The 14,493-nt window shown below is 47.8% G+C and overlaps 1 protein-coding gene across 14 annotated transcripts in view; it reads right to left on the minus strand.

Moving 5' to 3' along the window:
* Positions 1 to 14,493, minus strand: part of LOC144122196 (polyamine-transporting ATPase 13A3-like) — a 738,347-nt gene that overhangs the window by 100,205 nt on the left and 623,649 nt on the right. For 10 of the 14 annotated variants that reach the window (XR_013312843.1, XR_013312839.1, XR_013312841.1 and 7 more), the window contains one exon: positions 8,711 to 8,799. The exons of the other annotated variants lie outside the window; for them this stretch is intronic. Coding sequence is in view for 6 of the 10 variants with exons in the window: in XM_077655777.1 (XP_077511903.1) it covers positions 8,711 to 8,799 (89 nt within the window). In the remaining 4 variants the exon portion in view is untranslated. The remainder of the gene's footprint in view (positions 1 to 8,710; positions 8,800 to 14,493) is intronic. 14 annotated transcript variants of the gene reach the window in all.

Genomic DNA, 14,493 nt, shown 5'->3' on the forward strand with positions numbered 1-14,493 from the left:
ACAGAAAGTCCAGACAGGACGGGCGCTGACTCCAACTATGTTTATTGAAAGCCACATGTTGCATATATATAGCCCGAAGAAGGAGAACGCATGCGCATTTCTTACATGGTAAACAGGAAAAAAAAAGAGAGGGAAAAAATAAAAACAAAACCAAAAAACACACACTCAAGCCAAACCTACTCATTATTGCGTATTCTTTAGCAATCTATACTCACTTTCTCGTAGGGAGATAGAAGTGGCGCTGACGCACATGCCACCTCTCTCTTTGATAAAAAGGCTTCTGCCAGTTCCCGAGCTAATCTGTCTTTGCTTCGAGCTAGATTTTTAATCTCGCCAAGTCGTGGTTCACAGTTTTTTTTTTCGTTTTTATCAATGTAGGAGCGGCAAGTTCCCAAACGACCGTCCATGTTCCCCTGCACGCTCGTTTACGCAGCGTCCAGTCTGGCTGACGCACACCTTGCCACATGCAAGGGGGATCTCGTAGACCACTCCCGTAGCACACTTACGTAGGGCTTCGAGTGCTTGTTTCCACACCCAGATTTAGCCTTGGCACCGCTGCTAACCTTGGGGCACATCGTGGCCAATTTGCAGGCGGCGGAGAAGACCATGGGGACCCCGTACTTGTGGCCAACTCGTTTTAAATTGTGGGACACCTCGTGAATGTACGGTATCGCCACTGGTTTGGCTTCGCCGAAGTCTTCTTTCCGGCGTTGCCCCTTTGGCTTACCCTTAAGTTTTTGCAGCAGTGCCTCGGTCACGGCAGCCAAGACGTAGTTAGGGAACCCTGCTTTACACAGTCTATTCACCTCAACCATGAAGCTCGCCCACATCATTTGAGGGCACGACTTGAGGAGTGCTGATTCCATTGAAAGGGTGGCAATAGCCCTTTAACAGTTTTTGATTGAGCCGGATCGAACGGTAAAAAATCTTTCCTGGCCCTAGGTAGGTAGCGCCAGCAAACACTTCCGTGCCCCAGCTTATTGTTAAGGTCCAAAAACTGGAGGCCGCCCTGTTCAGGAAGCTCAAATGTGAAAGAGAGCCCCTTCCTATGTTGTGGGAACATTTCTAAAATTTTCATGGCAGTCTCCTCATAGCGGCCTGTGTCATGTCTCTTTAAAATCACTAAAAAATTGTCAACATATCTAAAATATTTAGGACAGTTCCATCGTCAGTTAGTGATGCCAAAATGTTGTCAGTGGATGCAAAAAAAATGTTACATAAAACTGGCGCGACACATGAACTGATGCAAATGCCCTGGCGTTGTAGAAACCGCCGGTTGTCAAACTGGATGAAGGTGGACTTAATCTAAATCTCTAGAAGAGACATAAAATTGTCAACGCTTACCCCTGCCTTGTTTTGAAATGCAATAGTACCGCTTGCTTCTATACACTCTCGAACAGCAACGAACACGTCGCTATGGGGCACAGAGTAAAAAAGATCTACAACACCTATAGGGAACGCCTAACCAATTTCCTCATCCCTCCCCAACACGCCGGCTACATCGAACGAATTTTCTGCAGAAAAAGGGTCCGAAACGTGCAAATCCTTTAGGTGCTTAAGAAAAAAGCGGCTGATGTGCTGCTGCCAAGTACCTTTCTCACTAACTGTGGCCCTAAATGGTGCCCCTGGTTTATGGGTCTTAACCGCAAAGAAGATTGACAGGTTATTCTCAGAAGAGTTCAAAACAGCTGTTGCCAGGCTCTGCAGCTCCGGGGATTTACACAGGGCAACAGCATTGCCTTTTATCCTGGTGGCGGATGGTTTGATTTGCACAAAGTTCATCGAAATTGCTTGCAAAACTTCCTCGCTTAAGCGTTGCTTCATAGGAAGCCAGGACAACCAAACCTTCAGTTCTGGCGGCTGAGCTGCGAAAGCTGGATTTGTACTCACAATTCGCTTTCTCGTAGCTGGGGTGTGAATTTCGGTTCAAGAACACTTCTTGCGCGGTTTTCTCGCGAGCTTCCGTAATCGTTCCTGTAGCCTGTATCGTCAGGCTTATTTCAAACGCGAGCATTTCAGTACGTAATTCTTCGGTTCTAGAACGCGACATCGGTGTGACACTAGTTGATAAAGACGGCGTCCAAAGCACAGGACAGCAGGAGAGCACAAACACACACAAGCGCTTGTGTGTGTGCTCTCCTGCTGTCCTGTCATTTCATCTGCGCCATTATTCCGTTAAGCATGTCTGACCAACTTGCCCAATCCTTTACGCGTCCAAGGCACTGCTGGGCAGAAAGAACCGCGCTTGATGGTTGACATATGCAGGCGAAGAGAAGCAACTCATGATGTTTATGCTTGCTCCCCAGGTAGTGAAAACATATAACTGAAGCTCTGTAGGAGCAACTCCCCTGCTGCCCGGGCTCTTTCGCTGGGTTCTTTTTGAATCGTGTCGTCTGAGCTGGGCAGAGTTGCCTCCACTCACTCCTGCGTTGTCTGGCTATTGATATCAATACGCTGCTTTCTTTACCCCCCCCCCCCCCAGAATTTGCATCGCGATTCAAATAACTGAGGATCTATTTAGTGCTCTCTTCGCAGTTTATTGAAAGTGCTGGTATGGAGCTTCATCATCATCATCATCATCATCATCATCATCATTATCAGCCTGAGTATACTTACTGCAGGGCAAAGGCCTCTCCCAGGGTTTAATTATATTCTGCACATTTCTCTGTGATCTGATTGATAGTGTGGATATGACCTTTTGTGGATTATCCTTTACGAAAGCTTGCATGATCCTTCGGGTGATTAAAGGCTAAGGTTGCCCTGACTCTATTAGCGATTACCTTAGTAAATACCTTGTAGACAACGGAAAGTAAGCTGACCGGTGTGTAATTTTTGAAGTCCTTGGCGTCTCCTTTTTTATGAATTAAGATTATATTTGCGTTCTTCCGAGCATTTGGTACGGTCGAGGTCATAAGGCATTGTGTATACAGGGTGGATAGTTTTTCTAGCAGATTCTCCACTCCGTCTTTCAACAGATCTGCTGTTATCTGATCCTCACCAGCTGCTTTTTTCTTTTGCATTGCTCATGAGGCTGTCTTTATTTTCTCTTTTGTTACTGGCGGGATGATGCATTGTTGTGCGCTACTGTCGATATTATTACCGTTCTGATTACATTGGCTAGTGTATAGATTTGCGTAGACCTCTACGGCTACTTTGACTATCTTATCTATATTGCTAATGACATTGCCCTCCTTGCCTCTTAACGCATACATCCTGTTTTTACCTATACCTAGTTTCCTCTTCACCGCTTCTCAGCTACCTCCGTTCTTTAGCGCATGCTCGATTCTCTCCACATTAAACTTCCTTATGTCGGCTACCTTGAGCTTATTCATTAACATCGTTAGCTCTGCTAGTTCTATTCTGTCTGTAGGGTTAGACGCCTTCATGCTTTGACGGTTCTTAATCAGATCTTTCGTCTCCTGAGATAGCTTGCCGGTATCCTGTCGACCCGTCCTACCGCCTAGTTCTACTTCGTTTATTGTATCAGCATTAAGGTCGCCCTCCTCAGTTAAAGCTGAACATCTGTTCTGTTGCGATATCCTGAATTCCTCTATTTTCCCTCTTACCGCTAGCTCGTTAATGGACTTCCTCTTCACCAGCTTCTTCCGTTCCGTATTCAAGTCTAATCTAATTCGAGACCTTACCATTCGGTAGTCGCTACAACGCACCTTTCCGATGACCTCCACATCCTGCACGATACCAGGGTGAGTGCATAGTATGAAGTCAATTTCATTTTTAGTCTTGCCATTAGGGCTCTTTCAGATCCAATTCCTGTTCTCTCGTTTGCGGAGGAAGGTATTCACGATACGTAAATTATTTACATCCGCGAACTCTACTAATAGCTCTCCCCTCCTATTCCCGGCTGCAACCTATCCCATAGTCGCCTATCCCATAGGCCTGGTGGCCAGCCTGCTTCTTGCCCACTTTCGCATTGAAGTCGCCCATCAGTACAGCGTGCTGTGTTTTTACTTTGTTGATTGCCGATTCCACGTCTTCAAAGAAGCTTTCAACAGTCTGGTCATCATGACTGGATGTAGGCGCGCAGGCCTGCACCACCTTCAACTTGTACCTCTTATTGAGCCTAATTACGATAGCTGCCACCCTTTCGTTAATACTATATAACTGCTCTACGTTGCTAGCTATATGCTTATTAATGAGGAATCCCCTCCTTTAACTCTTATCCATAACTGTTCTCAATTCAGGCCTCGGAATACCTCCTGTAAACAGGCGGTGAATAGCATTGGTGAGATCGTGCCTCCTTCTTGACGCCCTTCGTTATTGGAATTTTATTGCTGAATTTGTGGAGGACTATGGTGGCTGTGCAGTTGCTATATATATTTTCCAGTATTTTGACATAAGGCTCATCTACACCCTGATCCCACAATTCCTGATCCCGCAACTGCTGAAGTTTCCACTGAGTCAAATGCTTTCTCGTAATCAATGAAAGCTATATAGAGGGGTTGGTTATATTCTGCGCATTTCTCTATCACCTGATTGAGGGTGTGAATATGATCTGCTGTAAAATATCCTTTACGAAAGCCTGCCTTGTCATTTGGTTGATTAAAGTCTAAGCTTGGCCGGACTCTATTAGCGATTACCTTTGTAAAACCCTTTAGGCAGCGGTCAACAATCTGATCGGTCTGTAATTTTTCAAATCCTTGGCATTTCCTTTCTTATTAATTAATATAATGCTTGCGTTCTTCCAAGCTTCTTGTGAATCCGGAACTCAAACCAACGATAAAACGTGTGAGCGATTCATCACTGGGGTTTCATCTCCACAGTTACGAAAACGCCTGCTCTTAGAAGGTGGCGCGCTCACGTTCGACCGTGCTGTTGAAATTGCACTACTTCGTGAGCGAGCTGAACTAGAGTCTGAAGCTTTTGCTAACCCCATTCAACGCATCGTAGAGTAGCAGCGACGCCGACGTGACGCAGTCGGACGGAACGCGCAAGATAAACGGTGTTTCGGCAGTAACGACGGACGCTGCCCTAGCCAGAACAGGCCCAGCTTATCATGCGCTCGTTCTGCTGCCCCGCATAATTCCGACACGGACGCCGCCGTTATTCCGTTAATAGAAAGTTCGAGGAACAGCGGTAATTGCGGCACCACTAGTTGCGAACCGTCTCTATACCCTTTTCGCTGTAAAACCTGTTTCGCGCGCGGCCGCCTCATGGAAGCTTGTCTGCTGTAACCCCCGCAGAGCACGAGGACGACGCCCAGCGTCCCTGAAAAATATGCACCAGGAATCGTTAGCATTCTCATAATTCACGGAGAAAAGCGCATGGGTGTTTACGTTGACGTGAGAGTCGCGACAATCACCTCCAGCTGTGTCAATTTTGGCGGAGAAAGAATTCTGAAGCATATTAAGACTAGCTCAAAACTTGCGTTGTTGGACTTTCAACGCAGGAAGATCCCTGTACTGGGCCAGTTTTGAGCTAGCGTGTCGTTCAAGAAAACAACAGCTCTGATAACAATTCATGTCGCACCCGGGGGACATTTCTTTCTCTTGCGACTGTGCAAGCTTTAGGACTTTATATTATGGGCACGCGGGTACGTTGCCTGCACATGGCTGCAGATGAAGGCTTAGAACCTGTCAGCAATGAGGTGACATGTCCTCCGAAATTCGGTATTCCCGCTCTGTTATGAAAAAAGTTTTACCATTTGTTCTCACTAGGCCTTGGACTGGCCAAGGGCGTCTAGAACGAAGTCAAAATTAAGTTTTCTGCCCCTCCAGCTGTAACGAAGCTCAGAGGTTGGCCACTTTCACTGTGCAAACTTGTTAGCGACCAGCTTCAGGGCCTTCTTTCTGACAATGTCATTGAAAGGGTTAACGCCTCCGAGTGGATGTCTCCTTTGGTTGTAGTCCGTAAGAAAAACGGCAGCATCCTCCTCTGCGTTGATTGGAGGGAACCGAACAAATCTATTGTCGACAGCTTTCCGTTGCCTCATACGGAAGAGCTACTACACTCCCTGTATGGAACACGCTACTTTTTGAAGCTCGATTTGTCCTCTTCCGATTATCAGGCCCAGCTGCACCCCAACAGCAGAGGCCTCACTGCTTTCATTACGCACGTTGGCCTTTTTCGTTTTAAAAGGTTATGCACAGGACTAGCATTGGCTCCAGGTGCGTTTCAGCAACTCATGACGCCGGTCCTGCAAGGATGCAAAGATGTCCTCTGCAATCTAGAGGATGTCATCGTTTTTGCCATAACTTAAACGGAACACTTGAGGAGCCTGGAGCAAGTTCTCAAGCGTGTATACTAAGCTGGACTAAAATAATGAAAAGAGCCCCATTAATGCATCATAGCTACCGTTCCTTGGGAATCGTGTCAGTGAAGAGGGGAATAGCACACCTACAAGCAAAAGTAGAGGCAATCGTCTACGCTGCAACCCCCACAGAAGCAGGCATGCTGCGTTTGTACTTGGGTCTGGTACAGTACTATGCCAAGTTTATCCCTCGCCTGGCTGAAGAGGTAGAACCTATTTGTAGGCTACTTCGCAGGAACACTTGCTTTGAATGGGATGCCGCTGGCGAAAAAGAGTTTTACGAAGGTAAAAACCTTCTAACGTCACAAAAAATATTGCGAATCTTCGATACGACGCTTCCGGTTATTGTGGCCACAGATGCGTCTGCGTATGGCTTGAGCAAAGTACTGCAGCAAGTTGAAGGCCGACTCATTTCGACTGTTGCTTACGCATCCCGAGCGCTCACAGAGAGAGAGAGCGAAAGTACTCTGCAGGAGAGCGTGAGGCCCTGGCCTGTCTGTGGGCGTCTGAGAAATGGCGTATTCGCTTCTGGGGACGACCATTCTCCTTAGTAACGGATCACGCACTAGTATCCTTGCTTCCGACAGAAAGCACAGGACAGCGACCACTCGTTTGCTGCGCTACAACTTCAAAGTCCAGTACAGACGGGGAGAGTACAAGATAGCAAACACCTATTCCCGGTTAGCTGTCCCACACACAGAAAATGGTCTTCAAATTGAAGAGAAAATCGTACAGGTACTCCTGTACAGGTGTTTTCGTCCGGTGGAGGTAGGCGTAAACTGCGTGTGCAGTGTCCCCTTGTTGAAATGCTTGAATGGAGAGGACCTGCCTGTTTATCTGGGCGTCTCGCACCCCGACGACGATGATGTTCTGCGCCCACTTGGCCCAAACTCTGCGCTCGGCTGAGTCGTTGTCCACGCCTGTTGTATGTGCAAGTCCTTTACGACCGCGTTGCTTCCCGTGACTTTGAAGGGATCCAGCGTTCTTTTAAGCTTTATTATGATGATTGCGTGTTGCTTCTCGAGACAGGGCTGCGGCGGAGGCTTCAATACATGACTTGCGCGGCCGCCGCCTGCGGCGGTGGCGCAGCAGCTGCCCCGGTGGCGTTGCCTTCTGGCTTTTCACCTTTCTGCCCTTCTAAGCGCTTGTTTCGGGCTGTTGCAACGTTTACAATCTACTGTACAGGACTGGATATTCACTTCCGTAACATAAATTCTTAGAGGCTGGCTTGTTAGTTCTTCATACTGAGGACTACAGCGCAGCAGCAACACGGACAGGAAAGACAGACGCAAACACAGGCGCTGTGTTTGCGTCCGTGTTTCTTGTCCGTGTTGCTACAGCGCTGTAGTCCTCCGTAACCTTGCCGAAAATCAGAGTTGTCGCCTCTTGCGTGGTGGCTATATGCATCTCCTCCGAAGCGTATCCCGTCTCTGTCGTTATAGTTTCAGGCTTTGTGTGCCTGCCGAGCTGCAGCAGGATGCTTACTCGAGGACTAGCTGGTAGGCTTAGTGCTCACTCGATTCCCGTGGACTTTAAAATCATCGTGGAAGTTTAGCAAATGATGCCACCGAGGCAGAGGTGGTAATCTTGTGGCCTAGGGAGGGTCCGGCACCGAGTCCCGATGGTTTTGTAGCGTTTCGGCAAACGGTCCGGAAAAGTAGCATAAATTGGGAGGATCGACGTGAGACATGTCCGCGCTACCAGATGGCTTGCAGAGCCTCATCCGTTCTCTCCACAAAAGAGCTAGCCTGAACTTTATTAGTGTTGTTTAAAACTCTGTTCTTTTCGCCGCTTCCCTCACACCCTAGGTGAGACTGCTACCGTCACCTTCCATTCCTTATAGCTCTTACAGGCACTTCATTCGGCACTCAGGGCACCTGCGCGCCGAGCAGAGCTGTGATTCAAGTATGAAGCGTCAGCTGCCGGGACAGGCGATGCTGCTATCTCTGCGTTTTCCTTTGCGGCGGGGGACGCATCCCTGGCTTTTAATGGTGTTCGTTGACAGAGATTGTAGGTGTTTGAGTAGGGCCAGCTCATCGCCATCATCATCATAAAGCTGACTACGCTCAATGCTGCAGTGTGTAGGCATCTCCCATATCCCTTCAATAACCCTGTCCTGTTCTAGTTGCGGCCACCCTCTCCCCGCAAACTTAATCCTTAATCGGGCACCCCCTGCTACGTTTGCCTTCTGTTCAATCCGGTCCGTTGCCCTTAATGACCAGCGATTATTTTGCTTTTGCATCACATGCTGTGCCTAATCCCATTGCTTCCTCTTGATTTTGACGAGGACACAATTAACCCGCGTTGGTTCCCTCACCCACTCTGCCCTCCGGCCTCATAGTACGCAACAATTTCGGTGAGAAGCTGTCCAGCATCAAGGAATAAAATACACTGAACACGGCAGCCTTGACATTCCTCGGCTGCACGCATTTAAGCGCTCACCTCAAAAAAGTCCACAATCACTGGACACGTCTGGAAGAGCAGAATCGTAGTCACCGTGAACACGAGGAGCAAGTTTCCCAAGAACCAGTCTGCGAGCGTAAAAAACAGAGAATGAAGTTTTTGGTGTCTCAGCTCGGTGGCGGCCTTAAAAACGCACAGGTCAAACTTTTTTTCTCCGGAAGTTCACCATAGTACTTCTAATAACTTTGGCATTCCAGGAGGGGTAAACGCGAGGTATCAATGAAAAAGGAAAAAGAAGAGTAGTAATTTCCAGCACACCACTCCCTAGTCCCTTCGTGAAGGTATCGGGTTTAACATATACAAAACACAGGGAACATACACATAATGGCTTAGAGATGAAGTGCGTTTAAATATCCTACGTTGCTTCAAAGGTGTGTCGCATGGTTTCGCATTGCAGTAGGCATCCTCTGCTAACAAGGTTTCTTCATGAATTGTCGCTTACGTACAAAGCAGCTGTGTGGGCATCGAGGGATGCCTGGTCTAGATAATGTTGGACTGCTAGCTTGAGTTACCAAAAGAGGAAAAACAAACAAACGCTTCATATTAAAGAGGGTGCTCCACCTGAGATTTTAGACAATTTTTAAAAATAGCCATTTTGAGCTAGAAGGGCGCTTTTTCGGTATATGATTGTCAATAGAGTAGCGCATCAGAATAGAGCTGTAACGTGCTAACTAGTAGGCTGGTTAACTGATAATAGCTAGTTAACTTTTAACTATTACTGTTAGGCTCATTAATTATTGAAAGGCGTGTAGCCCGCCGTAAGTAGTATCCATATCAGGTTTTAGAATTTCGAAAACGCGGTTAGCCCCAGCATATGGCCCAACAAATTTATGCTACATCGCAATAAAATACGTCTGCTTTTGAGAATATTTCAGGCAAAGAAACCTCTTCAGTGCACATGACTCTTTCAAATAGCCAAAAATTGTTGGGCCACAGTGCCGAGGGCAAGCGTGTTTTCAGATTTCTAAAAACTGATATGGATATGACTTACTGCGGGCTACACTCCTCTCAATAATTAAGGAGCCTCAAAGTAATAGGAACCAAGTTAACTCTTCAATAATAGTGAACTAGTCTTCTAGTACCCACGTCTTAGCTGTATTCTGATGAACTCTACGCCTTTCATAGTTGAAGGTTCGTTAATTGCATGTTTAGGGTACAAGATTACAAAAACACTGGAATGCAGACAATGCTATGCCAGAAAAGCTCTCTTGTAACTCGAAAATCCTATTTTTTTAAATTGTGTAAAATTTTAGGTGAAACACTCTGTATATACCAGGTGTTTCAGGGAAAAGGTTTCTTGCGGGAAAATATGGCTTTTGGAGCACAGTGTTACAATAATGAAACTTAAAAAAGGAGGACGCCGACCAAAAGTAAAAACAAAAAACAAAACGACGTTTCGGCTCCCATACGGGAGCCTTGTTCACATTGAGAAGACTTAGGTAGTTGCCGCGAATTGGTAGCGTGTCTCCGACTTTCCGCAGGTGAACGCTATCGCGTGCATGTTCGAACAAGAGAACAAACAGATCAAACAAAACAAAACGAAGCCGTATTTATAATACAAAAGAAAAAGGCCAACAAGAAACGAAAACGAAAACAACAAAAACACACACTCAACATGCGTACAACATTTTCAGAATAAAGGAGAAAGTTCCCTAGGTGCTGAGCGACCCAGGTAAAGCGGGGATGCCTTGTGGACAGGACGGAACGCTGGTTGATGAACTGCGACGTATCACTGGCGTTGCGTCGACGGAAGCGGCGAAAGAGAGCCAGGTGGCATTAGGAGCGGAGAAAACTGCAGGAAGACGAAGGTGGCCTTCAGTCAACAGACCGAAGAACTTGGCAGCGACAGGAAAACCGTACCCAGATCCAGTCGACCGGGGCCCGAAACGCCGGAGGCTTAAAGCAGGCTATCAAGGCGTGCCTTTAGGCAGCATGGACACTCAGTTCATTAGCTGCCACATCCACACTTGCAAGGAACGCAGTAGGTTTGCGTCGGTGATCCAAGAGAGGCCTCTCGGCAGCACGGGCCCAACGTTCGATGGCTGCCACCTCCACTCTTGATTGACACGGCCTCCGCTCCTCGTGCTCGCCACGATTCCTGTCGCCGTCTCCTCGCACACACCATTCGCACGTGCACACGCGCAGCCCTCCGCTGTCCGACGCACCACTGTCGACGCACAGCGTTCACAAATCTACCGCAGATTTGTTGTGCACCTCACATATGCCTTCCCCCCCCCCCCCTTCGGAAAAGTTTTTTCACATAGAAGAAACTGCCGTTCTCAGCCATCGAATTAACAAGTATGAAAGCCCCATGGTTATAGTTTCAACGCTACAAGCTGCCAACCGCCTTCTGCTCGCCGCCACTAAACTGGCTGGAGTAGCTGTGAAGGCCCGCGTACCTTACTCATACATGGCTAATTATGCAAAAATTGGAAATGTTTCCATCACTTACACAAACGATGACATACAAGAGTACCTTTGCGACCAGGGCGTCATCTCGGCAAGAAGGCTGACCGCTCATGCTCCTGAAGCCGGTGGCAAGATCAGAGAGGTACGTCGTAGGACAGTTATCTTGGAATTATCCAAGGATTCACCACTGCCTAAAAGGGTAACACTTTGATTCTGTAGTTACCCTGTAACTGAATATGTTGGGGCAGCAACACAATGCTACGAATGTAAGAGGCATGCCCATATCTCGAGGCATTGCATAGGGCCTGTTAGCTGCAAAGGCTATGCTGGCCCCCATTTGCACAAGGAATGCCCATCCAGATCGCAACCTAAGTGCGTGAAATGTAACAGCCTGTACCCTGTTTCATACGGAGGGCGCATTAAAAAGAAATCTGCGACAGTTGCACGCAATATGGAGAAATTTCAACGAAAACCGCCCAAGCGATATGAATGATCGCCGAACCCTGAGATGGTTTTCACGAATACGTCAAACATTAACCGAGATGCATCAACGCAACAACACAAGAGAGCTGGAAACACATATGATGCAGCAGCAGCGCAAAAGAAGCATTCGACACAAGCCCCAGCAATCGTCCATAGGACGATCATCGAAAGGCAGCAAAAACGGAAGCAAATAAATAAAATCAACACTGCACAAGACATCACATGCCTACTGATTCCGATGCTATTTGCAGTCATCAATACTCACGTCCGTGCCAACCCTCATCACGAGCTCTCCTAAAAGTAGAAGCTGCCCTACGCTCCGCAGAGTCGTAATAAAAGACATCAGTAATCATGGCTTCAGCAGCGGCAGCCTCGCCACAACTGGCCGTCCACAACATTTTTCGCACATACGCTATTTTCAAGTGGAACGCCCACGGTCTACGCTAGAAATCCTCCAATTTCTGGCAGCTGGTGCAAGCGTACCACTTCCCTTTCATAGTCGTCTCTGAATTGTGTGTGGAGGAAAATTTTCCACCGCATGGATACCACTTTAATCATTCACAACGACCAGATGACGTCAGCATATTGCTGATAGGCTTTCGCAAAGATATCCCGGTCTCACTGGTGGATGTCCCGCCTCACAGTGAGAACGAATATGTGTGCGCCTTAACGCTAATTGGCAGACGAGTGTACGTACACTCTCATTGGAGTATATCTTGAGCCAGGCAAGCCATTCGACGCTCAGACGCTTGAAAACTGGTTTGGTTTATGGGGGTTTAACGTCCCAAAGCGACTCAGGCTATGACAGACGCCGTAGTGAAGGGCTCCGGAAATTTCGACCCCCTGGGGTTCTTTACCGTGCACCGACATCGCACAGCACACGGGCCTCTAGAATTTCGCCTGCATCGAAATTCGACCGCCGCGGCCGGGATCGAACCCGCGTCTTTCGGGCCGGCAGCCAAGCGCCATAACCACTCGGCCACCGCGGAGGCCGCTTGAAAACTTGATAGGAAGGACGCCCTGTCCGCATATTATTTGCGGCGACTTCAATGCAGCAGGACGCAGCGATGGCGTAGAGGTAGAACGTCTGCCTCACGTGCAAGAGGACCGGGCTTCCAATCTTGGAGCCGCGCAATTCTCCTCAAGCTTTGAAAATAAAATAAAAAATCTGCGTGTCGATGGAATCGCATAACCAGGCCTGAGGTGCGGCCTGATCTCGGTGAACCGAACCGACAACACACCAGTAGTACACAATACTGGTGTAGTTCTTGGCCACAACCTTCTACGAACAAACCAATTAACCCTCGGCCCTCTGTCTCCAGAGGCTGCGGATCAACTGACCACGGCGGCGTTCAGACCTGTGACGCAAGGGAGGGTGCTAAGCATTTCTGGCCCCGGACAGCCCGTCATTGGAATCTGAACCTGGCAACGTTTAACGCTAGAACTTTATCTAGTGAGGCTAGCCTAGCAGCGCTGTTCGAGGAACTAGCGGGAATTAAAGGAATGTCATAGGGCTTAGTGAAGTTAGGAGGACAGGTGAGGGGTATACAATACTAAACGACGGACACATACTATGCTATCGCGGATTAGCGGTTAGACGAGAATTGGGTGTGTGATTGCTCATAATAAGGATATAGCTGGCAACGTAGAAGAGTTCTAAAGTATTTACGAGAGGGTAGCAGCTATTGTACTTGGGTTCCAAAGCAGATATAAGCTGAAAGTGGAGCAGGTCTACGCGCCTACATCCAGCCATGATGACCAGGCCGTTGAAAATTTCTATGAAGGCATGGAATCGGCAATGAATAAAGTAATATCACACTAAACTGTACTGATGGGCGACTGCCATGCGAAGGTGGGCAAGCAGCAGGCTGGCGGCCACACGGTAACCAGCCATAAGATAGGTTCTAGAAATAGCAGGGGAGAGTTGTTAGTCGAATTCGCAGATAGAATTAATTTACGGATCATGAATACCTTCTTCCGCAAAACCGAAGAAGAGGAAGTGGACCTGGAAGAGCCCCAATGATGAGACAAAAATGAAATTGACTTCATAATAAGCGCTCAACCTGGCCTCGTTCTGGATGTGGCCGTCCTCGCAAAAGGTGCGCTGTAGCGACAACAGAATGGTAAGGTCACGAATTAGCTTAGTCTTCAAGAGGGAACGGAAGAAGCTAGTGAAGAGGAAGTCCATTACTGAGTTAGCGGTAAGACGGAAAGCACAGGAACTTAGGATATCGCTGCAGAAAGGATGTTCGGCTTTAACTGAGGAAGAAAATCTTTGTGTTCATACAATGAACCATGATCTGACAGCTATTATTAAGGAGTGTGCAGTAGAAGTATGCGGTAGGACGGTTCGACAGGATACCGAAAAACTATCTCAGGTGACGAAAGATCTGATTAAGAAACGCCAAAGCATGAGGGCCTCAAACCCTACCGACAGAACAGAACTGGCAGAGCTATCAAAGTTAATAAATAAGCGTAGGGTAGTCGACATAAGGAAGTTTAATATGGAGAGAATCGAGCTTGCTCTATAGAACGGAGGTAGCCTAAAAGCGATGAAGAGGAAACTTAGGCATAGGCAAAAAAAGCCGTCACCGTCTGGAAGACGTTGATGTAACGAGCGCTAGCTGTTTAAGTTTCTAGATGAAGAAAGCGAAGAAGAACGCGCCGCTCGTCTGGAGAAACACTGTGTTATACCCTCTGAAACTGGGTGGATTGCCACCATGTTCGGCAACGCGTGCACGCACACCGCCTAGCGGAACGATCGCCGCCTAGCACCATCTATCAGAGAAATTACGATGCAGGTCTACCCATCGTCCAGTTGCACCCCCTCAAGATACGCCCCAAACGGAACTTGTTTCGTTTGGGGGGTC

This window comes from Amblyomma americanum, chromosome 2 (genome assembly GCF_052857255.1).
Source record: "Amblyomma americanum isolate KBUSLIRL-KWMA chromosome 2, ASM5285725v1, whole genome shotgun sequence".
Taxonomy (NCBI): domain Eukaryota; kingdom Metazoa; phylum Arthropoda; class Arachnida; order Ixodida; family Ixodidae; genus Amblyomma; species Amblyomma americanum.